Source organism: Phalangium opilio, unplaced genomic scaffold (genome assembly GCF_054372755.1).
Source record: "Phalangium opilio isolate 3A_F unplaced genomic scaffold, DU_Popi_V2 ptg000082l_1, whole genome shotgun sequence".
Lineage (NCBI taxonomy): Eukaryota > Metazoa > Arthropoda > Arachnida > Opiliones > Phalangiidae > Phalangium > Phalangium opilio.
Window position 1 is genome coordinate 10,033,922 of NW_028324189.1, and position 23,597 is coordinate 10,057,518.

General features: G+C 38.5%; 1 protein-coding gene and 2 long non-coding RNA genes across 7 annotated transcripts; 2 read left to right on the plus strand and 1 right to left on the minus strand.

The window, feature by feature from the left end:
• Positions 1 to 217: 217 nt before the first annotated feature.
• On the plus strand, positions 218 to 2,559 carry LOC149651505 (uncharacterized). Its single transcript, XR_016371256.1, has 2 exons — positions 218 to 727; positions 2,066 to 2,559. It is a non-coding gene; the product is annotated as an uncharacterized LOC149651505 (long non-coding RNA).
• A 163-nt stretch (positions 2,560 to 2,722) lies between these two features.
• Positions 2,723 to 5,873, minus strand: LOC149651506 (uncharacterized). Of its 4 annotated transcripts, XR_016371252.1 has the most exons (5): positions 5,320 to 5,873; positions 5,106 to 5,238; positions 4,050 to 4,117; positions 3,347 to 3,418; positions 2,723 to 3,279 (listed from the first exon to the last, which is right to left on the minus strand). It is a non-coding gene; the product is annotated as an uncharacterized LOC149651506 (long non-coding RNA). The 4 variants fall into 4 exon arrangements; XR_016371253.1 differs by lacking the exons at positions 2,723 to 3,279; positions 3,347 to 3,418; positions 4,050 to 4,117 and adding an exon at positions 4,130 to 5,063 and having other exon boundaries at positions 5,129 to 5,238; XR_016371254.1 differs by lacking the exons at positions 2,723 to 3,279; positions 3,347 to 3,418; positions 4,050 to 4,117; positions 5,320 to 5,873 and adding an exon at positions 4,130 to 5,063 and having other exon boundaries at positions 5,129 to 5,308.
• A 2,598-nt stretch (positions 5,874 to 8,471) lies between these two features.
• Not1 (CCR4-NOT transcription complex subunit 1) lies at positions 8,472 to 22,536 on the plus strand. 2 transcript variants are annotated; one of them, XM_089848451.1, is made up of 26 exons: positions 8,472 to 8,836; positions 11,321 to 11,428; positions 11,494 to 11,592; positions 11,667 to 11,847; positions 11,913 to 12,172; positions 12,239 to 12,532; positions 12,594 to 13,025; positions 13,095 to 13,442; positions 13,508 to 13,822; positions 13,884 to 14,450; positions 14,531 to 14,766; positions 14,843 to 14,921; positions 15,120 to 15,623; positions 15,675 to 15,809; positions 15,871 to 16,788; positions 16,853 to 17,278; positions 17,354 to 17,575; positions 17,650 to 18,000; positions 18,076 to 18,143; positions 18,214 to 18,517; positions 19,051 to 19,460; positions 20,287 to 20,506; positions 20,586 to 20,918; positions 21,006 to 21,319; positions 21,985 to 22,119; positions 22,202 to 22,536. In XM_089848451.1, the coding sequence occupies exons 1-26, from the start codon at positions 8,735 to 8,737 to the stop codon at positions 22,266 to 22,268; spliced, it is 7,428 nt and encodes a 2,475-aa protein (XP_089704577.1). In that variant the 5' UTR covers positions 8,472 to 8,734; the 3' UTR covers positions 22,269 to 22,536. The 2 variants fall into 2 exon arrangements, with proteins under 2 accessions (XP_089704577.1, XP_089704578.1); XM_089848452.1 differs by having other exon boundaries at positions 15,693 to 15,809; positions 18,214 to 18,454.
• Positions 22,537 to 23,597: the final 1,061 nt, after the last annotated feature.

A 23,597-nucleotide genomic window follows, 5' to 3' on the forward strand; every position in this document is an offset into this window, starting at 1 on the left:
ATGACGTCAGATCACGTAACCTATGACCTCAGATCACGTGACCTATGACGTCAGATCACGTAACCTATGACCTCAGATCACGTGACCTATGACGTAAAATCACGTGACATATGACGTCATATCACGTGACCTATGACGTCAGATCACGTGAGCTATGACGTCAGATCACGTGACCTATGACGTCACCGAGGTAATTGACTTGTGACGTCACGACAGATGTTAATGGTAATAGGTAATGATTGTCCATTCAGTTAGGCCTAGCGTTCATTCATTTAGGCCTAGCGTTCCTTCATTTAGGCCTAGCGTTCATTCATTTATGCCTAGCGGTGTTCAGCTATTTGGATCTCGCGCCTCGGATACTTCGCACCCGAGTCCGCCCATAGGAGCTTTTAGCGCCCCCCGACGATGGAAATTTACTTATTTGGAATGGAAGTTACGCGTCAGTCGGTTCATTCTTGCCTGGAAGCGGTCGAGGAAAGTCGCATGGAAATCCTTTCTCGCTCAGCTGATCATTACGGATCACCCGTTCATTCATTGCTTGGAAGCCGTCAGGGAAGTCGCTTGGGAAAACCTTTCTCACTCAGCTGATCGTGATCCCGGCTTTTGAGGTCGATTCTTGATAGATCCGCCATTTCGCTGATCGTTTTCACCGAGGACGCAAGCTGAATTCGAAGCTCTTCAACATACTTGGCGGCCATTGCTTCGCCTCGTGGTGTTTTAACAGTCCGTAAGCCTAACCTTTCCAATAATCCAAACTCATCTAGCTCCCCTTAAATTATTTATTTTATTTCAAGTATTTAAATTAATTAGGCAGTGTTAAATGTTAGTGAATTTTATTTATTTATTAAAAGTCAAGTAAAATAAATAATATTTTACAACGAGATGCTGGACAAGAGAGAATCCCTTAATAATTAGTTTAGGAGCTATTATTATAATCGGTTAAACGGGGTACGTAATTAATTTAGATATAACGCGACAGATTTTCGGAAACAAGGTCCCCCCAAGAGAAAATTTTAAAACACGAGGACCGTAAGCCTAAATTGAGCCGTGTCTTATTAAACTCTAGTTATTTTACAGATAATGTCTGTGGGAATAGTTTTAAAATAAATGGAAGGTTTTCCTAAAATTATTTTAGGGCTATTATTATAATCTATTAAACGGGGTACGTAATTAATTTAAGAGATAACGCGAGAGATTTTCGGAAATCGGGTCCCGCCGAGATAATTTTAAAACAAGAGGACCCTAAGCCTAAATTAAGCAGTGTCTTATTAAACTCTAGTTATTTTACGGATACTGTCTGTGGGAATAGTTTTAAAATAAATGGAAGGTTTTCCTAAAATTAGTTTAGGGACTATTATTAATTGAGCTAAAGCGACAGATTTTCGAAAATCAAGTCCCGCAGAGATAGTTTTAAGACGCGTGGACATTTGCCCTAAGCCTAAGTTCAGCCTTGTCCTTTCAACTCAAGTTTTTGTTTATGGGTTCTATCTGTGGGAATAGTTTTAAATAAATGGCTGGTTTTCCTAAAATTGGCAATCTCTAAATTATTTTTCTATTAAAAGGGGCAAGCAATTTAGTTAAAATAAATGTCAGGTTTCCTAAAATTAATTTAGGGGATATTTTAAATTAATTTCATTATTAAGTTAAATAATTTAAATTTAAATGAAGGGCAGATTTTTTTTTCTGAAATAAGTTTAGGGGATATTTTAAATTATTTTCATTATTAAGCTATAATTTAATTGAAATGGTAGGTTTTCCCAAAATTAGTTCAGGCGATGTGTTAAATTATTAAGGTAATAAAAGGGTACAGTTAGGTTTTTCTAAAATTATTTTCTATACAATTTTGGGAAATAATGAGTTAGCCAGATTATTATTTAATAAAGGGTGGCAATCGCGGTAGTCAAGCCTTTCTTTAATTCGGGGTAGTTGGTCTTTCTCTCTAAATTTGGGATCTTGTTTTTTAATTAAGGACTTTTTTTCTTAAATTATTTAAATCTAAGATTATTTCGTTCTGCCCAAAACTAGGCAATAGTTTAAGATGTGTTATTAATGTTTTCATTTATAGATGCGGCTGATATTCTTGGATTTTTCTGTTGCCTGTCCTTCCGAGACGTATCATTCCTGATGACACGCTTCGTTGGATTCACGTTACATGATGTCTTCTGGACTTGCTATGTATCATTCCTGATGCCATTCTTCATTGGATTCACATTACATGATGTCTTCTGGACTTGCTATGTATCATTCCTGATGCCATTCTTCGTTGGATTTACGTTACATGATGTTTCTGGACTTGCTCTTTCTCTCAGCGCTGACCTAAAGATATGGAGGAAGTCATCGAAGCTAGAAGAGACCAAATACATCGTTTTTACTTGCAAATTTTTCATGTAACCACTTAACTTAATTTTTTTCGTGGAAATTTTATTTGTAACTACTTATTATTTTTTTTACGCGTTCAAACTTTAACTTAGAAACCTCTTTAATATTTTTTTTGTTCGAAATTTTTGTAAACACTTTGGTTTTTTTGTTTTTTATTGAATAAATTTTGCCTTAAACCTCGTTCTTTCTTTTCTTGAATTTTTTATATACTAGACTTGGTTTCAATTTTCTAGGGTCTGGACTTAGGGGGATATTTTTAGGTCCCTTTTTAAGCTTTTTACTTGATAAAAAAGAAAATATTAACATAAAAACAATTTTCTTTTATAAAGATAAAAAAGAAAATATTAACATAAAAACAATTTTCTTTTATAAAAAAAAATTTTTTTATGAAAAATTTATTAAAAAATAAAAATTTTATTAAAAAAAACAATAAAAAAGCATAAAAAAGGTCAAAAAAACTACCCTAAGTGTTTTTCGACTATTTTTGTTCCTTCCCCAAAATCGAAACTTAAATTTTAAACTTAAGCTACCACCCCCAAAGTAAGCCTTGCGAGCCCAATTTAAATTTAACAAGTCCCTGTTCAACTCGGGAATTATTAAATTTAAACTAAGGCCCGCTGTGGAGCCCCCAAAAACCAGGAAACTTCGTCCTTAGCATGGGATTTCCAATGAAAGTCCACTTGCAGACGTCCACTTTGTCCTTAGCATGGGATTTCCAATGAAAGTCCACTTGCAGACGTCCACTTCGTCCTTAGCATGGGATTTCCAATGAAAGTCCACTTGCAGACGTCCACTTCGTCCTTAGCATGGGATTTCCAATGAAAGTCCACTTGCAGACGTCCACTTCGTCCTTAGCATGGGATTTCCAATGAAAGTCCACTTGCAGACGTCCACTTCTTCCTGCGCAAGAAAAATTCGAATCAATAATTGGGAAAAAATGTCACACACGTAATTTCAAGTTAATTACCTTAATATGAGAATCCACAAGCGTATTCTCGCATGATGTAACGCAAAATGTTCCGGCATAAGACACAAATTCCTATTATTTGACAAATGACATACGCGTGACGCGTAACATTAAACTAAATACCTTAATAGAAAAATAATACCATAAATCCTAAGACTCGCCTTACACCCGCTTAAAATCGTGATTACTTTTAAAGGACAAAGCGTACAAGCAACCTTCTACCTTAAACATAAATCAAAAATTTATTTATATCCTACAAAAGTCCCTCAACGAGTTGCCGAAAGCTTTTTCCTCTAAAAATCTTTATAATTAAAACCATAAACTAGATACCTTAATACCGCAAAGGGAATCTCACCCTTAAAATTCTAATTGCGTTCATTATTCTTAAAAGGGAGGGCTAAGACCAGGTTTCACCTATTCCATAATCAAGTAATTTATTTATGTCCTGGCGCAAAAACAAAATCCCTAAAAACAACAGGCAAGCGCTTCCCTTCTAAAAATAAATAGAATAATAATTAACTAAGTACCCTGATAATTGCATAGGGGTAATATGTTTATAATAATAAGATTTAATTATTGCTACGCATTAAGTGCCTAAAACGCTTTACACGCTTCTAATTGTTTTCCTAATGAGATTCCCTTTCTACGGATAAAATCAAAGTGTAGACCCGAATTGTTCATTGACTCGATTCATATTGCATGTCATTTGTCAAATAATAGATATTGATTCTAGAATCCAACATAAATTGCTCCTTCGGAAACGGATGATAGCTAAAATAAAAACCAATTCAAACACTGTAATGCAGTTTAAAAATTTTATCATCCTAAATGCAGAGCTGCGCTAATTTTTTTGCAAATTAACATTCGAATTAATTATTGAAGATGCTAACTGAATTTAAATTACCTTACTGCTAATTGGGAAGTAATTATAATAATTAGTATGCATCGGAAAAGCATTCATCTAATTAAAAATTAATTAGATTTAGGATTATAATTAGCCAATTGGATTTTCAATTAATCTCTCGTTATTAACTTGTTTCAAAAATAAATTAGTTACTAATTGAATTTAGTTAGCTTCTATACCTAATTGCTAATTAGATAAATATTTATCCATGTGCTAATTCTAATTTAATTAGTTGCCAGCTAATTAGCGCAGCTCTGCTTAAATCCCACAAGTATTTAGAATAACATTAATTTCATTTTCAAATAAATCATTTAGCATAACTAGAAAAATAAATATTACATAGCTATTAATACGGTTAAGGGTCAATCTTGACATAAATTATCACTTTGAGTTACTTTACGGCTAAAAGTCAATCTTGACATAAATTATCACTTTGAGTTACTTTTAAACCAACGAAAAAGATTAAATAGTAATAATAATAAATTCCCTTACTAGGAGGCTAATAAAAATCATCCTTGGGTTTTCAACTTCTAAAAGTATCACAATATCACCGTTAACTCTACTAACTGCGATTAAAAACCATCCATGGACCCCCAAACGCTATCATCCATTTATTTATTAGCTAATATTAATAGAGGGAAAGTCTAACAAACTTGCTAAAAAAAGGCAACTTGCACCAATGGTTCACTTGATATAATAGCCAAGTTCTACGCTCAAATACCGCAACATCCAATTACGCATGGATAGCTTCACGTTCACACCCCAAGGCTGTAATTTGTACGGCTTGACTAATAAACTCGTAACCCTTATACACTAGATATTGAAAAAAAATTGTAGTAAAAAATTAGTACTTACTTTAATTACTTAGCGAGTCTTACTTCCACATAAGCCTTGGCCTTCCTTACGTTCATCACAGGCGCTAAGCCTAACCTCGTGGACGCAATTTACGAACTCGGAGTTTACCATGATTTTTGCAGATTTTCAATGCCTAATTTACATTAAAATTAATGAACATACCTTTTCACTTGAAATACGAATAAAATTTATAATAAAAACATTAATAAATTACCAAATCTGGGGTATTTTAGCCAGCCTCGAGGAGAATCCTGAAGTCCTTCCTAACCGTCCTTCAGACGACCTTCAGCAGACGAATCATATTCAGACGACCTGTCATAGCCTACTCAATCACGCTCTCAACGAAGTGGATCGAGTATGCTATGACTGTGTCCATTTGGGCATGCAGCATTGTGCCACCATAGAGCAATATTATATAAGGCATAAATATAATTTAAGGCAATTCGGTTAAACTTATGTTTAGCTCCGCTAAAACTACTCCACGGAAATATTACTTGCCACCATGTAGCAGTAATAAGGAGACCGAGATACCATGGATAAAGATTGCGCGTGAGGAAATTTGTTTTCACGCTTTAGAGATCTTTCAGTTGGAGGAGGAGCTGAGTCTCGTGACATGATTTACGCTGCCATATTGGTGGGTTTAAAGCAGGAATGAAGCTGAGACCACCCAATATGGCTACCAGAAGAGCGGTAAGACTTGGGAGGGTGTGACCATGGGTAAAGAATGCGCGTGAGGAAATTTGTTTTCACTCTACAGGATAGGCAACTCCCTATAGGCCTGTCCAGACTGACACATTTTGCGAGTTCGCATATTCGCTTTGCTTGTTTGCAAGATCGCGCTACTGTCCACATTGGGTTTTCGCTACTTTGCGTCCTCACCTCGCGAAGATACAAATTTCTTGCGACTAGGCCAAGAATTTCGCGCCTTCGCGAGAAAAGCACCAATCACATTGGAGAGGAAGGCTGGGAAGATTAGTTTCGTTTTCCTCTTTGGACAACGTCGATGGAGAAGGGCAGATGGCGCAATGATTGCTCAATTTTTATTGGCTCTCAGAATGGGAAGAGCAAAATTTTTGCGTGTATCTGAACAGAAGTGCAAATGTTTTTCGTGATCTTTGCGAAGATGCGAATAAACGAAGGCGCGAACACGCGAGCGCGAACTCAATGTGGACAAAGCTTATCTCGAGCGACAGCTTATTCTGTATATACTCTGTTACAACATCGGTTGGCAGCACGCGCAAAGCTAGGTCTCTATGTAACCTAGCTTTGTGCCTGCTGACAAGAGACGAGGCTCGAACTAAAAAGTTCGCGGATATTTTAAATCCTGAAGATCCTGAAGTTTTTTGTCTCTTGACAGCACGTACAAAGCTAGGTTATATAGAGACCTAGCTTTGCGCGTGCTGACAACCGATGCCGTATCAGAGTATATACAGAATAAGCTGTCCTTCGAGATAGGGAGTTGCCGATCCTATAGCGTGAAAACAAATTTCCTCACGCGCATTCTTTATCCATAGTGTGACGTACTACTATCCCATCTGAAATCTCTCTATAGAGCTATCTTAGAGTTTTTCTCAGACGCCTAACCAAAGCGGTTACAAACATGGCCGCCGACTGCCAAAGCTAAGCCCGTGATGTTTTACCTAGGCATTAACGTCACTACTGAGATATCTCTATAGGATAGGCGTCTATACCCAATGGCAGCAGATGGCAGCTTATTCTGTATATACTCTGTTCCCGCTTTGGTTGTCAGCACGCGCAAAGCTAGGTCACAAGAGAGGAAGAAAATAAGGGTGTTCTGGATTTAAAATATTAGCGAGTAATTTTGAGTATATGTCAATAAATGGACGTATACTCTAATCTCATATGCCATGGTGACGTCATTAAAGGGATGTATAATCTAATCTCATATGGCATGGTGACGTCAACAAAGGGGCGTATACATAGTTTACAGGCTAGGAGGATTCATACCATTTACACAAGGTCTGGATCTAGACTCAGGCCTCCTTGTGTAACACGTAAAGCCTGGCCTCCCTGTGTAATTGTATGAATCCTCCTAGCCTGTAAAATATGTATACTCTAAGCTAATATGAAATGGTGACTCACCATAAACATTCCCCGTGTCGCTTCTATATTTTACTGATGGTAGATTAAATTCTCGTATTTATACTACACCATAGCATTGTAAATTACACTAATTAAGTGTTAATTTTTAAATAATAATAATAAGTACTGCTACTTCTTTATTATTTAAAAATTAACAGTTAAATAACCATGGAACGGAATTTTAATATTTATAAATACACGCTAATTAAGACCATATTCTAGCGTAAATTAATTCCAATTAATTCATTCGATTCTGGCTAAAGATAATAGATTATCTTCCCAATGTCAAAGAATTCTCAAGGTATTTGAAACTCCTCAAGGGACGTATACTCTTAAGTTCATATACCATGGTGACGTCAAAAAGTGATGTATACTCTAATCTCATATGCCATGGTGACGTCAACAAAGGGACGTATACTCTAAGCTAATATGAAATGGTGACGCACCATAAACATTCCCCGAGTCGCTTCTATATTTTTACCGATGGTAGATGGTTTTAATTAGTGTAATTTATTATAAAAATTACACCAATTAAGACCATCTACGAGAACTACTACATCTACCATCAGTAAAATATAGAAGCGACACGGGGAATGTTTATGGTGAGTCACCATTTCATATTAGCTTGACTATTCGGTTAAAGTTCGACTACCATAAATTTAGGTCCTTGACACTTCAGCTTTCGCCACAGAGTAGAGAGACCCACCTTATTTAAAAAAATATCATCTCAATTTTATTTTTCTCCCATCAAAAATAATCCTCCTTGGTACTAGTTCTTTCTCTGTGTTTATATAATTTCTTATTGTTAGTCTACCTTGTCTCATTTGTTATACTACACCGTGTTTCTTAGCACTATATTCATTGTTTAATCTGTTTTACATCTCATATAGATCCGATGTTCCTACACAAGCCACTCTGCTGGCTTTAGGAACAATGTTCATTCAATAAATAAATAAATTAGTATTTACTTTTGTGTCTTTACGCGCTTCTTATTCTCACCAATTTAGAAATTTTATAATGGGACCAGTAAAAAATAATTAATGCAAGGGTCACTGGTCCCAAGGAGTCAGGACCAGTTTAATAATTCCAACATGAGGGGTCACTGGTCCCGAGGACCACTATCAAAATCCACCTTATTTCCAACCCTGTTCCTGTTCCGATATTAGGTAATGGTGTAGATCACATGCTGTTTTTGTCCAATGAGAATCCGAGTATGCTTACAGTTTAAGGCCATTTCCGGTTGCTGACGTAAGCCACCCGCCCGCCCGTCGGCCCTCATTTTCGACGAACCGAACCGATCGGCAGTACTGTACAAAGGACGTTTGGATTTCCTAATTTTCATTATCATTTTTGTGTGTTTGCGCTTTCACGATGTGATAAATTCACCAAGATTATTGCCCCCATGGTGTTCTTTAGTAATATTCAACTAATTGAATCGTCGGAACACCGAAATAGAACATTTAAAACTTTGTTTGTAAGAAAGCTTCAATGCGCTTTGAAGCTTTCGTAGTTGTATTCATGGAACTATGAACCTAGATTCGTTGTCTTTTGATTTGTCACAAATTAATTATTCAGTGGCAAACGTGACAAAAAAGAACCTAAAATCGAGTATTCAGGAGCTCGCGTCCGTAAGTATAACATATTTTTATATTAAAGTCAGAAATTAGGCTTAATAAGTTGCCAAAATGCAAACTCGCCACTTCGCAAGCTTGTTGGCCAAGGCTTACGTGCGTGTGTCTGTGTGGCCGTTGCCTACGTTAATCAAGGCCTGTGCGCGGTGCCGATTTTTATTTTTCGTTTGGCAATTTAAATTCTCTCACCTGACTCAGGTGAGAGAATTTAAATTGCCAAACAGTGTTGTGCAAATTGCTGTACAGAGGTGTACTACCAAGCGGGGGGAAATTCGGGGAATGATCGCGAATTTGCTGGACTTAAAATCTTAACTAATTTGAAATGTTCAAAAGTAGTTTGAAATGTTCATTTTCTCGCGCTTAGAATATAAATACTCATTTTCGCGAGCGTTTCGGTCCAGCTAGCAATGAAATCTCACGGTAAAATAGGGAGAAAATAATGTCGCGTTTCTTAAAAGTCTCCCCCTTAGAAACCACCGCGCACAGGCCTTGCTTAACGTAGGCAACGGACTGTGTGTGTGTGTGTGTACGCTAGAGCAGTTGAGCTGCATTTCATTTTCAAACGTTACCGTTTCCATACCATTTTCGTTCATATTTTTGTTTACCAATTCCACCCATATTTTTTATCAACCTCCCCATCCGTTACTGATCCGTGGTTTCCAAATACCAACCATTCGCACTTAAGATACGTTATTGCATTTCCAACCATTACCGAAATGAACAACTTCGAAAAACCATTTCCATACCATAGTGTTCGATAGAATATAACCCTTGAGCGTCTTGGTTTGGCCCAAAATTACCATTGCAATACCGGTTCTTCATCGGGAATTTAAGTAAAAATAAGGGGGCTGAACAACTGTAGAAAAATCTGATTGGACTGAGGGACTCTTTCTCGACCCCACAAGTGGCTTGAGTCACTTCCCAAAATATTTATTCCTAGAATTTGCCGCGAAAACTTACAATAGACTGATTGACAGCTATAATAGCCGTAAATCTCGTGTGCTAAAGTAATAGGAGGATGAGCTAAAAGACGGTACTGTTAGCTTAGCTTAGCCAGCTAGTAACTAGGCTACAGCAAACTAAGTGAGATGAGTAGTAGTGGCACCTTTATGTTATATAGGGACCTGGCAGTACTACGTCATGCAACGTCAGGCTACCTTCCATTAGTGCTAAAAAACATACCAGGAGGAGGGGCTTATATAGCTTTCATTCTGTTATAAAAACATACCATAATGGCGCTGGGGGCGGAGTTAAGCCCGAATTGCCAAGTCCCTATTGCCATATATCGTCTAATACAGTCAAAGGCATATAGCTGCCGTTACTCAGTGCAGGGTTGCCACAGTACCTGGAAAACCTGGAAAAGTCGGGGAATTTAAAAATGGGCCGAAAAGGTCAGGGAATTTTAAAAGTTTCGGCAAAGTCAGGGAATTTGACTTTAGTGGGTAAAATTTCTGGGGATGAAAGTTTCTCCTCATCCTCTCTTAACACAGAAAACTCTAGAGCAATCCTTAAAAATGTCTAGAATTGTTTTTGTAAAGTAAATGCTCTCTGAAAAAATCTCTTAGACTGTTATTTATAGTTAAAATGTTTCTTAATCATTTTGGTGCAACAAACACATTGGAAAACTTAATGTAGAGAGTTTATTTAATTATAAGCACTTAAAACGCGCTGTAAACATTAACGCTTTCGGCCTAAAAAGGTCAGGGAAAATCGCAGAAAAGGGTCAGGGAATTTGGTTCTGAAAATTCCGTGGCAACCCTGCAGTGGCAAAACCCTTCTTTAAAAAAAGTTAGGATCTTCCATAGAAAATAGGTTCTATCCAATTACCAACCATTTCCAATTAAAATTTACATCAATTTAACCACTTCCATTCCATATTGGTTTTTTCCGTCCATAGAGTAATGTCAGTTCTACTATGCAAACGTCATTCCATAGAGTAGTGTCGGAAGAGGGGGAGTAGACTGTGTAACCCTCCCTCTAGGCGCGCTTTTGTAAGAGGGGATACTGTACGCGCCTAGAGGGAGGGATACACAATCTACTCCCCATCTTCCGACACTACTCTATAGAGTAATTTCTTTCCCATATACGGCAACGTCATAACCCTCTATCTCTTACCTTGGTGTATCCCCCCTCCCCTTCCCTTCCGGGGGCAAATAGTATTCTCTAGTACAAAGTTGCCCCTAACGTAGGGGATACACAGTTCACTCCCCCTCTCAACCGAAATTACTCTATTCCCGATCCGAATATGTAATATTACTAGAAAAACCATCCATTCCCACGGTTTTCCATGGTTATTTACCGTTTCCATGCAGCTCTCTAGTGTGTGCTCGGTGTGTGTGTGTGTGTGTGTGTGGGGGGGGGGGTTCGGCCTTAAGAATTTAAGGATAAAATACCAGTTAATACATTTCATCATTCAAACCGTAATTAGGGTGTATATAAGGCTAACACCTGTGGTACGTTGTTTTCGTGTTTAACCCATAGATAATTTCAAAACACGGCTCTGAAGCTGAAAGACATTTACTTCGTTGCTTATTTTCCCACGTTGAATTTAGTGGTGATGGTAAAAACAGTGGTAAAGACTCTTATCAGGTATTGAAATGTTAATTTTATAAACTTAAAAAATTTGGGGGCTTAATTTATAAATCATAATTTAGACTCAGTATTTAATACAAGAGTGTTTTGAATTAATAAGCAAGCCAGATTTTATATCAACTTGTTGTTACGCTATCGATAATCCTTTACACCAGCAGAAGGTAAGTTTAACGCGGACCATGGACGGTTGACCTAATAGAACTGAAGCTTAAATGATAATGAATATTTCATTCAGAGTTTAAAACCGTCTGCCTCATTATTACCACAAATTAGTCGTATTTTAAAATTAACCAAAGTCCAAGAGGTTGCTTTTGGACTAGCTCTACATCATTCATCTGTGCCAGAAATTTGTCATTTCGCTCAGGAATTTGTAGCTAAAAAACTACCCATCCTATTAAAAGCCTACGTAGATAGTGGTAAATTATTGAATAAAGAACTAAAAGTTGTAATAGCCCCCCCTAACTCTCGACAAAATTTATAGAAGGAACATCAGACCCTGACGCGGGATTTCACGATACCCCGGCAGAAGTCATTCACTATTTACTAGCGCATTTATTAAAATTATCCAAGGAAAACCCCATTATTTTACCAGTGGAACAAAAGGAAGCCTTTCTTGAGAGTTTAAAGAAAGATTTTCCGCAAGGACAAGTGCCAATTATTGTTGAGCCTTTATTATACTCTGACAAACTTGATATTACAATTCAAAAAGCCACGAACTTAAATATCAACATGCCTAAAGAAGTACGATTTGTTTTAGAACTTCGCGAACTGAACTGAAATTTTATGATCCGAATTTTCTTCACACAGTCTGACTCCTCAATCGCCGAGCTTATAAAAGAAATAGGCTATGGGTTAACGTCTAGTTTTGAGGACTGTAGGTCTAGCTTGATGCACCTGGGTCACAATGAACTTACACCATCAACAGTGGCAAAGATCTTGTCCCTTATGGCTAGAACTCATTCTGGTCTTTCAGACTCTGTCTTTGTTCAAAAGTTAAACTCATCTGGAATGACTATTTGGAATGATAGCAAAGACAAAAATGAACTGGGACAAGCCACGACTTGGAATGTTGAAATATTTGTTCACGTTCTAAGAGAACTTGTAAGGTTTCGCGCGACGCGTCACGCTTTAGGACTTTGTTAGATGATTGTTGCGATTTCAGATACCCAACTTAAAATGGAAAGACGTAGTTTACGAATTAGATCATCCCAACTTCCTCTTAAAAGATCGTCAGGGTTTAAAATTACTTTGGTCAGCTTTAATGTTGGGTCTTGGCGACGAAACATTTCCTATGGAACACATGTATAGACAATGGAGGAATATTGAAGGACAAATATCCTTCTTTCAACAAGTTCTTAAGAATTCCGATATTGTTTGCCTGGTTGACTATCAGTGTCATCCAGTTTCCGTTGATGTTCTGAAAGCGCCTCCTGAAGAAGATAGCAGAGACATTGCAAATTGGAAGTCGCTAAATCTATTCGAGACACTATTGTTTTTGTCCGAGGCGGGATATTATTCGCTGGTGCAAGAGTTGTTCAAGTTTCCCGTTCAACATTGCCCTGATTTGGCCGTTTTGGGACTTTTACAAGTAACTGTAAGTCTTCGAGGATACTAGGCTAGGGTTTGAGAGGTTATTTAACACGGGGTGCGGGAAACATTTCAGGCGCCTATGAACATGTTGAGGCAAGAACTTTTAACGACTTTAATCCCGGTATTTTTGGGAAATCATCCAAACTCCGCTATAATTTTACAATTTGCTTGGCATTGCCAAGCCCATTCGACCACCGTTAAACCCATAATTATGCATTCAATGGCTGAATGGTATATGAGAGGGGATTGCGATCAAACTAGATTATCTCGTATATTAGACGTTGCCCAAGATCTTAAAGCCCTTTCGGCTCTTTTAAACGGGACTCATCTACCATTTGTAATTGACTTGGCTTGTCTAGCTTCGAGAAGAGAGTATCTTAAACTTGACAAATGGTTAACTGACAAAATTAGGGAACACGGGGTAAGAGTCTTCGTATTAAAAAAACAGGATTTTGAAGCCCTTTAGAACCTTATTTTTTTCTATAGGAACAATTTCTGCAAGCTTGCGTTAATTTTCTCAAAAGACGTTGTCCCCAGATTTTGGGAAGTATAGTTAAGGAGGAAAGTTTACCAAAAAGCGCTCAGTTACCCCCAGAAACATTAGCGACGATGCTATCTTGTTTGCAAGTCTGCGCCAGCAACGTTTCTAGGGAATTATCGGAAACAATCTTGACTATGGTTGGAAACTGTAGTATCTTACTCAATAAACCGCGTCAGCCACCACCCGGAGTTGTTAAAACTCCCAGAGGTCTTGAACCCGCTTTCTCGGCCTCTTCCATATCAGTTTCCACTCCTTCAGTCGTAAGAAATCTCTATGGGTAATTAACTTAAATCATCGCTTAATTAAATTTCATTTTTGCAGATTGAGTCCCTAGGTGGTTTGCCAACGTCAATGTCCAACTTGTCCCTGACGAGTTCTATTAATAATTCCGTCAGTAATTTCATTACGAGTGGTTTGAGTTCCTTGACTAGTTCATCGGCTGTTGGGTCTCCAGCCAAATTATATAATATACCATCTTCCTCCGCGAATTCCATGCCGGCTGTTACATCGGCGATTGGACATAACCCATTCTCGTTGCTTCCAAATCATTTAGGCCAATTTAGTTCTCAGTTAGGTCTTGGTGGAACTAGTTCCGTTCTATCTCCTTCAGTCAATTCCGCAGTTGGCAAAAGTTTATTCGGACCTCAAAGCGTGGAACGACTTAGGCAAGGCATTCCTCCTTCTACCGTTTACCCCAGTACGGGAGATGTCGGGGATATGTCGATGATTTTCCCCGATATGACCTTACCCATATCCAAGGACGTTGAAGACGAAGCTAATAGTTATTTTCAAAGAATTTACAATCATCCCCCGCATCCTACTTTGTCAATTGACGAAGTTTTGGATATGCTTAAGAAATATCAAGAATCAAACGTTAGAAGGGAAAGGGTGAGGACGACGCTTGCCTATGATTACAGTCGAAAAGTGATTGGGTCTTAATGGTGGTTCTCTAATCCTCTCAAACTTAGGACGTTTTCAATTGTATGGTTCGAAATCTCTTTGAGGAATATCGCTTCTTTCCTCAGTATCCTGATAAGGAGCTTTTAATAACGGCTCAATTATTTGGGGGAATTATTGATCAAGGATTGGTGTCCTATATGTCATTGGGGTTAGCGCTAAGATGCGTTTTGGATGCGTTACGTAAACCGCACGGTACTAAAATGTACTATTTCGGGATTACAGCCCTAGATAGATTCAAGGGAAAGTAAGTGTCCACTTGCCGCCACTTTTGTCCTGAAAGAAATTAGTTTTTTGATAGAAAATTTCTATCAAAATGATAGATTGAAAGAGTACCCTCAATACTGCACGCATTTGGCCTCAATTGCTCATTTTCAAGAGTTTCCGCAACATTTGATTGAGGTTAGTGTCCTATTTAGCCCCTTATTTTTCAAGCCTTAATTAATCTATCTTATACCCTCCCGTACTTATATTCTAATCAGGCAATATGACTAGCTCGTAATCTTATCTAATCTAGTTAATCTTTTATTTACACTGAACTTAATCGAAGCTATTTTTTTTGCGCATTATGGGCTTCTAAAGTCTGGGGGTTTTTTTTAGTATGTTGAATATGGATCCAGATCTTCAGAACCCCCAACAAGACCTCAAGGAAATTTGGGCGCCAATATGGCCAATATCGCGAATTTAAACCCACAAGTTTCCTCGGTAACTCGAACTTCAACTACAACCACCGTTACCGTGACAACGACTGTTGCCAAACCGGCTACCGTGACTGGGAAACCGTCAATCGCGAATGCTACTAATATAGATACGCTTTTGGTGGCCACCAGCAAGGATGAAAAGATGGTGATACCGCCCGAAGCCATTCAAGACAAGATGGCCTTTATCATCAACAATCTAGCGCAGATAAATATCACGCAGAAAGTCGAAGAATTTAAAGAGTTGATGAAGGATGAATATTGGATGTGGACTGCGCAGTATTTGGTTTTGAAACGAGCGTCGATCGAACATAATTTTCATACGTTGTATTCGAACTTTCTGGATAATTTGAAGATGCCAGAGTTGTCAAAGTTGGTTGTTGAGGAGACTTTTCGCAACATAAAGGTAAATATTAGTTAAAGCCCCGACACTGACACTATGTCTTTGTAATTTAAGTTTCTGTTAAACTTAAAGGTTCTCTTGAGAAGTGATAAGGGCATCGCTAACTTCTCTGATAGATCATTGTTAAAGAATTTGGGGCATTGGTTGGGAATGTTAACTTTAGCTAAGAACAAACCCATTCTTCAGATGGTAATATATTTAATAGTCCCCCGCGGTTTAACTCGGAATTAATTTAATCATTTTCGGTTAGAACATTGATTTGAAAGCTCTCCTAATCGAAGCCTACCATAATGGTCAACAAGAACTACTCTACGTTGTCCCATTTGTAGCTAAAGTCCTAGAATCTTGCGCGAAGAGTAAGGTCTTTCGTCCGCCTAATCCTTGGACAATCGGCATCATGAATATTCTAGCCGAGATGCATCAAGATACCACTTTGAAGCTGAACTTAAAATTCGAGATTGAAGTTTTATGTAAAACCCTGAGTATTGACATCAACGAGCTAAAACCCGGAAACGTCCTGAAGGACATTGAGAAACTTAACCGAATGGAATTACAATTATCTCCTTTGCAACCTAAACATCCGGAACCGAGCCCGGTCATATCCTTGGCTCCCGGTCATCACATCCAACAAAGTCAAATTCAACAAGGACCAGTCGCTCCGCCTCAACAGAGCATCGAGCAGACCATGGTCTCTAATGAAGATGTCATTGGTAGTGTGGCTCCCGTTCATCTTGGAGGATCTGGTACACCTACCAGTAGTTCCGGATCGGCCGCGACTCCTATCCCGACTTTGATGCAAAAGCCACAGTTTTCTTACAATGATATCATCTCCAGCAATACTTTGGGCAACCACATTCAAATCAATGGTCAGATACCTCTGTTCCAAGCGCAGCCGCAGTTGAAGAAGTACGTTAGGCAGGCCATCGAACACGCTGTCATGGAATGGATGATACCCGTTGTCGATAGATCCATTAAGATTTCCATAACTACTTGCGAACAAATTGTCAAGAAGGATTTCGCTTTAGACCCTGAGGAATCGAGGATGGTAGCTGCCGCTCACCATATGGTTAGAAATTTAACAGCTGGCATGACAATGATTACTTGTCGCGATCCCTTGATGATTTCAATCAACAGCAACCTAAAAACTGCCTTTACTAATGCCTTGAGAGTAAGTGACTCTGAACTTTTAGACGACCCATTTGGTAAGTACGCTGAAATCTTTTCGTTTTTAGACTCAAAGCACGCCCCAGCCTAAGGAACTTGCCACCTTAGTGGAGCAAGCCGCGACCATTGTTGCCGCTGATAATGTAGAACTCGCTTGTTGCGTAGTTCAAAAGGCTGCCATTGAAAAGGCGGTAACTGAGATGGACAAAAGACTATCGAATGACATTGATTTAAGGAAACAAGCGCGAAGCGAAGGCAGACGTTATTGCGATCCCCATGTCTTAACTTATCAAGCTGAAAGAATGCCGGAACAAATTAGACTTAAAGTTGGAGGAGTAACCGCGTTACAAATGGCGGTTTACGAAGAGTTTTTTCGAAATATCCCAGGATTCATGCCTTCCGATAAAGATCAAACGGCTGGAGCTCAACAACAACAACAGCAGCAGCAACAACAACCTCAGCCCCAACAACATCCTCTATTCACTGCTAAACCAGTAAGTTGTTACTAATGTTTTACTTACTTCTTCCTTAATATTAATTTGATTGGGAAAAACCTTTCTCTTAAAAAGCAACAACAAGTTCAGGCTCCCTTCTATCTACCAGTTGACGAGGTTTCTACTAATTTAGATAAAGTTATTCCCGAAATTGAACATGTCTTGCGTAAAAATATCTCTTTGGCTAGCACTCACGCGGCTTCAGCCCCTGTAGCTGGACTTCATACTCTTTTAGAAGCCGTCATGGTGACGCGAAGCGTCAGAGATAATAACACTGTGGGAGCTCTGATTCAGAAGGTATGATAGTGAAGATATATTATTAAGTTGATGGAACTTTCAGCTTATTTATACGGCGTCAAACCCTTTCCTAGACTATAGAGTGCCTTTTCGAAGGTTTATCTCATTTGAATCGCGAATTGGAATCCTTGTTTAACTACAAAGAGTGTCATTTGATCATTTTCCGCGCTTTGGCCGATACTAGAGTATACGGGCACAATTGGGTGGCTAAGCAAGTCACTAGATGCGTCATTGAAAGCCGGGATGAATATAAATTTAACTTAGAAGGAATTGATTGCCTGATTAGGGATCAGTTTATTAATATGCCTTCCTTCGATATGTTTTTGGCTAAGGCTATTGAATCTGGTCACAGTTATTTGGCCATACCTTTTGCCACGCAATTTATAAAACATTATTTTATTTCCGAAAGGGGACTTATTGTCGAAGTAGGTTTTTATTTTAAGCAGCGGTTCAGATGGCGTAAGGTGGGTTTGTTATTCGTTTTTTGTTCCTTTTTACAGACTGATATATACAATACCTTGGAAGCTCTCGCCAGAGTAGCGCCTCAAACAAGACCACTGCCTGAAGGGTACGTAACGTACTTATCGTAATTTTGGAACTACTGTTTGGCTGGCTAAAATGTTAGCGCGTGTTTCTAGATTGAGTCAAATTCTGGAACTTTTGAGGAACAGCAATGATCCTTCTAACTTCATTGATCGTCACGATCGGGATGGAGCCGTTTCTATGATGCAATCGGGAATAGCGCAGGCTCGGGAATTTGACGATCCACCCGGCCTACACGAGAAGACTGAGTTTCTGTTGAGAGAATGGGTGACCATGTATCATAATTCGGCGGGAGGCCGGGACAGCACCAAGGCATTCACCTTATTCGTTCATCAGGTGAACAGAGATAGTTCACTCTTGTCAGGATCGGATCTGAATCATCCTGTTCTGCGGTTAATCGTAAAATATATTGACATTCATCCCTGTTTTATGTTTATTATTATTAATATATACTTTTTAATATCTCAGAATCATTGGTTAAAAAATATTCTCGTGCAACTTCTTTAATTACTTTGAATTTAAAAAATTAATTACGATTAATCGATGATTTTACAGATTACTGCAGGGGGGACCTTACTTTCGATGGTTGATCTAAATAACTTCTTTCCCTTACCTACGTTGGTTTGGAAATAAGTTTTTCAGATACAAACCCCTTCCTAGAGCGTTAGATCAGCCATTTTAAAGGTCTCGGAAATGAGTTTAATATCAGACTAGTTGTCATTTCTTTACCATGGCACATTATTTATTCATTTTAAATTCTTTTATTCATTAGTTATTTATTTATACGCACTTAACGCTAAGACAGACAGACAGTCGAGTATCGAGATTTCTTTCGAATGCTTTTGTAATTGTTTCTTCGATGGAGAGATTTTTAGCTCGGAAATAATTCTCTAAAAGTTTATTAAGCAGTTGTTCTTTCTCTACGCCCTTAGATGAACTTACAAGGCATCTTAAAAACGGACGATCTCATAACGAGATTCTTCAGACTGAGCACGGAAATGTGCGTGGAACTGTGCAACCGCGTTTTATCCGAGCAAGGAGGAGCTCACGTTAATTCACCCGCCGTTCACAATAAGTGTTTTCATACCTTGGACGCCTACGTCCGACTCATTTCCTTGTTGGTCAAACACAGCGGAGACGCTAACAATACGCTGACCAAAGTAAACTTATTGAACAAAGTTCTGGGAATCGTCACTGGTGTCCTGATTCAGGATCACGAATCGAGAGGGGTGGATTTTCAACAATTACCCTATCATCGTATCTTCATCATGTTATTCTTGGAGCTCAGCTCGAGTGAGCAAATTCTCGAAGCCATATCTTTCCAGATTTTGTCGGCGTTTTGGTAAGTAGGCTTACGAAAATGAGCGACTGGATAGAATAGACCTTTTCACCGGTAGAGCGGGGGGGGGAATTTCGAGAGGTGAGCATGCGTAGAAAGAATGTTTGGGGGCAGTGCGGTACTTTTAACCATTCCTTTTGCCTTATTCGAGTTTATTTTTATAAAACAGTGTTGTATTAGGCCTACTTGTTGTAAAAGTATTAATTGAACTTCCGAGGTGAAATTTTATCAAATAGACGTAAAATTAAATGAAATTCTACTCACTAAATTGGGCGCCAGGGCTTACGGGCATTTATACACAGCGCTTTCGGCACGGCATCGGCGGACATCGCCGTCTATAGAGTAATATCGGTTACGGGGAGGGTGACATTAAACTCCGCCCATTCGCCATTTTGGCGGCAGGATTTAACATGAGCTCTATAGCCACCAGAAGGTGACGCCATCTGTTGGCTTGTTAATTTCATTAGCTGAAAAACCAATGACGTCTCACCCCCCTCAGCAAATATTACTCTATTCGCCGATGAAGCGATGATCCCTACCGTCGCCAAGGCTTAGTGAGCTATAGCGGCCTACTAATATCAATGCACCGTTTCCATTAGAACTTAAACACTTTATTTCTTAACATGATTTTAATTGTACTATCTCGGTTTTAAATACTAGGCATTTTATTTTAATATTAAATTTCAAAAGGTCTGCCATACGTCCATCGTAGTTTAGTTTACACGTTTAACTCCATAGAAGCGCTATAACTCATGCCCCCAAACATTGCAACTCCTCATGCGCGGCCCTTAATGTGAATAGGTCTATAAGGCTTAACATTTTCTTTTAGCAATACCTTACACATTTTGAATCCGAGCAAAGCACCCGGTTTCGCTTACGCCTGGTTGGAGATTGTCTCCCATAGAGTTTTCCTGGGACGTTTATTGGCTCAAACTCCTCATCAAAAAGGATGGAATCCCTACGCCACTTTGTTGGTTGATCTGTTCTCTTTTTTGGCGCCGTTTTTGCGCAATGTCGAGTTGCCAAAGTCGGTAACTCTGCTCTATAAGGTAATTGTAATTGAATGATTGATTGAAGGAAGAATTTAAATTTATATCTCCTTCGACGCGATTACTCCTACAATTTCAGGGAACTTTGAGAGTTCTCTTGGTTCTTCTTCACGATTTCCCAGAGTTCTTATGCGATTATCATTACAATTTTTGCGACGCCATCCCACCAAATTGTATTCAAATGAGGAATCTTATTTTGAGCGCTTTCCCTCGTAATATGAGATTACCCGATCCTTTCACGCCTAATTTGAAAGTTGATCTTCTACTGGAAATTATGCAAGCTCCCAGGATTATGATGAACTTTTCAGGAGTCATCAAACCCGCTACTTTTAAGAAAGATTTGGACTCTTATATTCAAACCAGGAGTCCGGTTACTTTCTTGTCAGACTTAAGGAGCAATTTACAGATGCAGGTAATTAAATTAAATTAAATTGTCCGAGGATTTTGTTTTTCCGTTAATTAAATTAAATTAACGTCGTTGGAATATTTTGGGAACTAGTTGCCTAACGAATCCGTCTTGAGATACAACATTCCCCTGATTAACGCGTTGGTGCTTTACGTTGGTACTCAAGCCATCACGTTCATACAAAGCAAAAATTCGACTCCTAGTATGAGTACTATTACTCATTCGTCTCATATGGACATATTCCAAAATTTAGCCGTAGATTTAGATACGGAAGGTCGTTACTTATTCTTAAACGCTATAGCCAATCAACTACGCTATCCAAACAGTCACACGCATTACTTTAGTTGCACTCTGCTCTATCTTTTTGCCGAAGCAAACACGGAAGCCATTCAGGAGCAAATAACTCGGTAAGTCTTAGGTACTTTTATTTCACAGGGTTCGTACGGAACCTGGATAACCTGGGGGTAAGTCAGGGATATGAAAATTAGGGGAAAAAGTCAGGGATATGAAAATTAGGGGAAAAAGTCAGGGATATGAAAATTAGGGGAAAAAGTCAGGGATATGAAAATTAGGGGAAAAAGTCAGGGATTTAAAAGTTTTTCCTAAAAAGTCAGGGATTTAAAAGTTTTTCCTAAAAAGTCAGGGATTTAAAAGTTTTTCCTAAAAAGTCAGGGATTTAAAAGTTTTTCCTAAAAAGTCAGGGATTTAAAAGTTTTTCCTAAAAAGTCAGGGATTTAAAAGTTTTTCCTAAAAAGTCAGGGATTTAAAAGTTTTTCCTAAAAAGTCAGGGATAAGTCAGGGATTTAAAAGTTTTTCCTAAAAAGTCGGGGATATGTCAGGGATTTCGATTGGTATATCAAACCATGATTGCTTCGAGCAATGCTAAATATGAGACAGGTGTGATGAAGTGGGCTCTGGTAAACACCTTAAAATGGTCAGGGATATTGCTAAAATTTGGTCAGGGATATCCTGGAAAAGTCAGGGATTTTCTATGTAAAAATTTCGTACGAACCTTGTTTCATTTCATTTACAGTTGGTTATACTTTTATTAACTATTTTTTTTTTTGCGAAGAGTTTTATTAGAAAGATTGATCGTCAATCGTCCACATCCTTGGGGACTTTTAGTGACGTTTATAGAGTTGATTAAAAATCCTGGTTTCAAGTTCTGGAACCACGAATTTGTTCGGTGCGCTCCCGAAATTGAAAAGTGCGTAACTTCAGGATTTGGAAAGTGCTTTGGGTGATTTGATTTTTGTGTGTGTCTGACAAAATCTGTTATGATATTAAAGGCTTTTTGAATCCGTGGCCAGAAGTTGTATGCAACAGAAGCCAGCAACGGAACAAGGTTCGGTATAAGAGTAGACCCCAATTTTTTTACTCATAATCATCGTAATAAATCATTAACTTTTCATTACTATAAATATCGCGCGTTTAAAATATTATTATTATTATTATTATAACTTGGTTTGTAAATTCAACCTATTTTTCAGTGTGAATTAATTGGTAAATGTTTTTCCATTTACGTTAAAATGTAACGATGTACATAATTGTAGCGTCGGGCGAAAGTTTATAACTTGTATAAACTTACGTTTAGGCTAATAAATTTTCAATGGTTAAAAAAAAATTTTTGGTTTTTTTTTTCATTTTTGACTTTTGTTTTATTGTTGGGAATAATCCGAGAAGTGGAAGGTTAAAGTTCATGATGCTAGTCTTAATAAAGGTAGGCCCATCTGTTTTAAATAGTCACCATCACGTGACTGAGGAAAGGCTTGGTTCAAAGAAGCTTATAGCATTTATCATTGGGGTGATCCAAGACGGAGGCGCGTTTTCCATTTTACCAGTCGCTCCCTACTGATCCAACCCATGGATTAACTAATAGCGTTTTCCTTTGGGTCCTCGCGGAGCGCTCCCAAGGAGCAATAAAAATGGTAGTAGTAGTTTTCAGCTTCGTTAAAGACTGTTTTTGTAGAATAGGATCTCCTAGTTTTATTCCTCCATGGGAGCGCTCCGCGAGGACCCAAAGGAAAACGCCATTACGCTAGGGATAGTTCGTTCCCCCTAAAAGATAGCGCATGCATGTTCCAAACGCCCCCTAGCAGCAGCTACTATCCCTAACAGGAAGTAAAAAGAAAATTGGACCAAATATCACGTGGTCTATGACGTCAAAATTGAAATACTGCCTAAATTGGGCAAAAACGATTTATTTTGCCGAGAGATGGCGCTATATCTACATCCGTTTTGGTCCAATAAATTGGGGGAATGAAGAGGGGAATCAAGGAATAATTCGGAACATGTAGTTGGCGATAGCAATACATGGGAAACCCAGTTAGTGAACAATCCCTAGCGTTAGTTAATCCATGTCCAACCTCTGCTAGAGAAGGAGCGACCACAATGGAGCGCCTGATGACGTCACAAAACCGCTCTGAACAAACTTTTGTCTTTCATCAGTGGAGCAGGTCCTCCGAGCTAAAGCGAGAGCGATGACGTATTTTGTAAATTCGGAGCGATCTTGGAAAACGCTATTAGGCCTAGTTGGTTTTGTTTCGGAAACCTAGAACTAGGGGTGTGCGAATAGCACTTTTTGGGTATCGAACTGGTTATCGAATACCAAAAATTTTCCTTATCAAATACCGAATAGTTAGGCCTTGGTAAATTTTTTACTTCCCGATTAATCACGAATAGTTA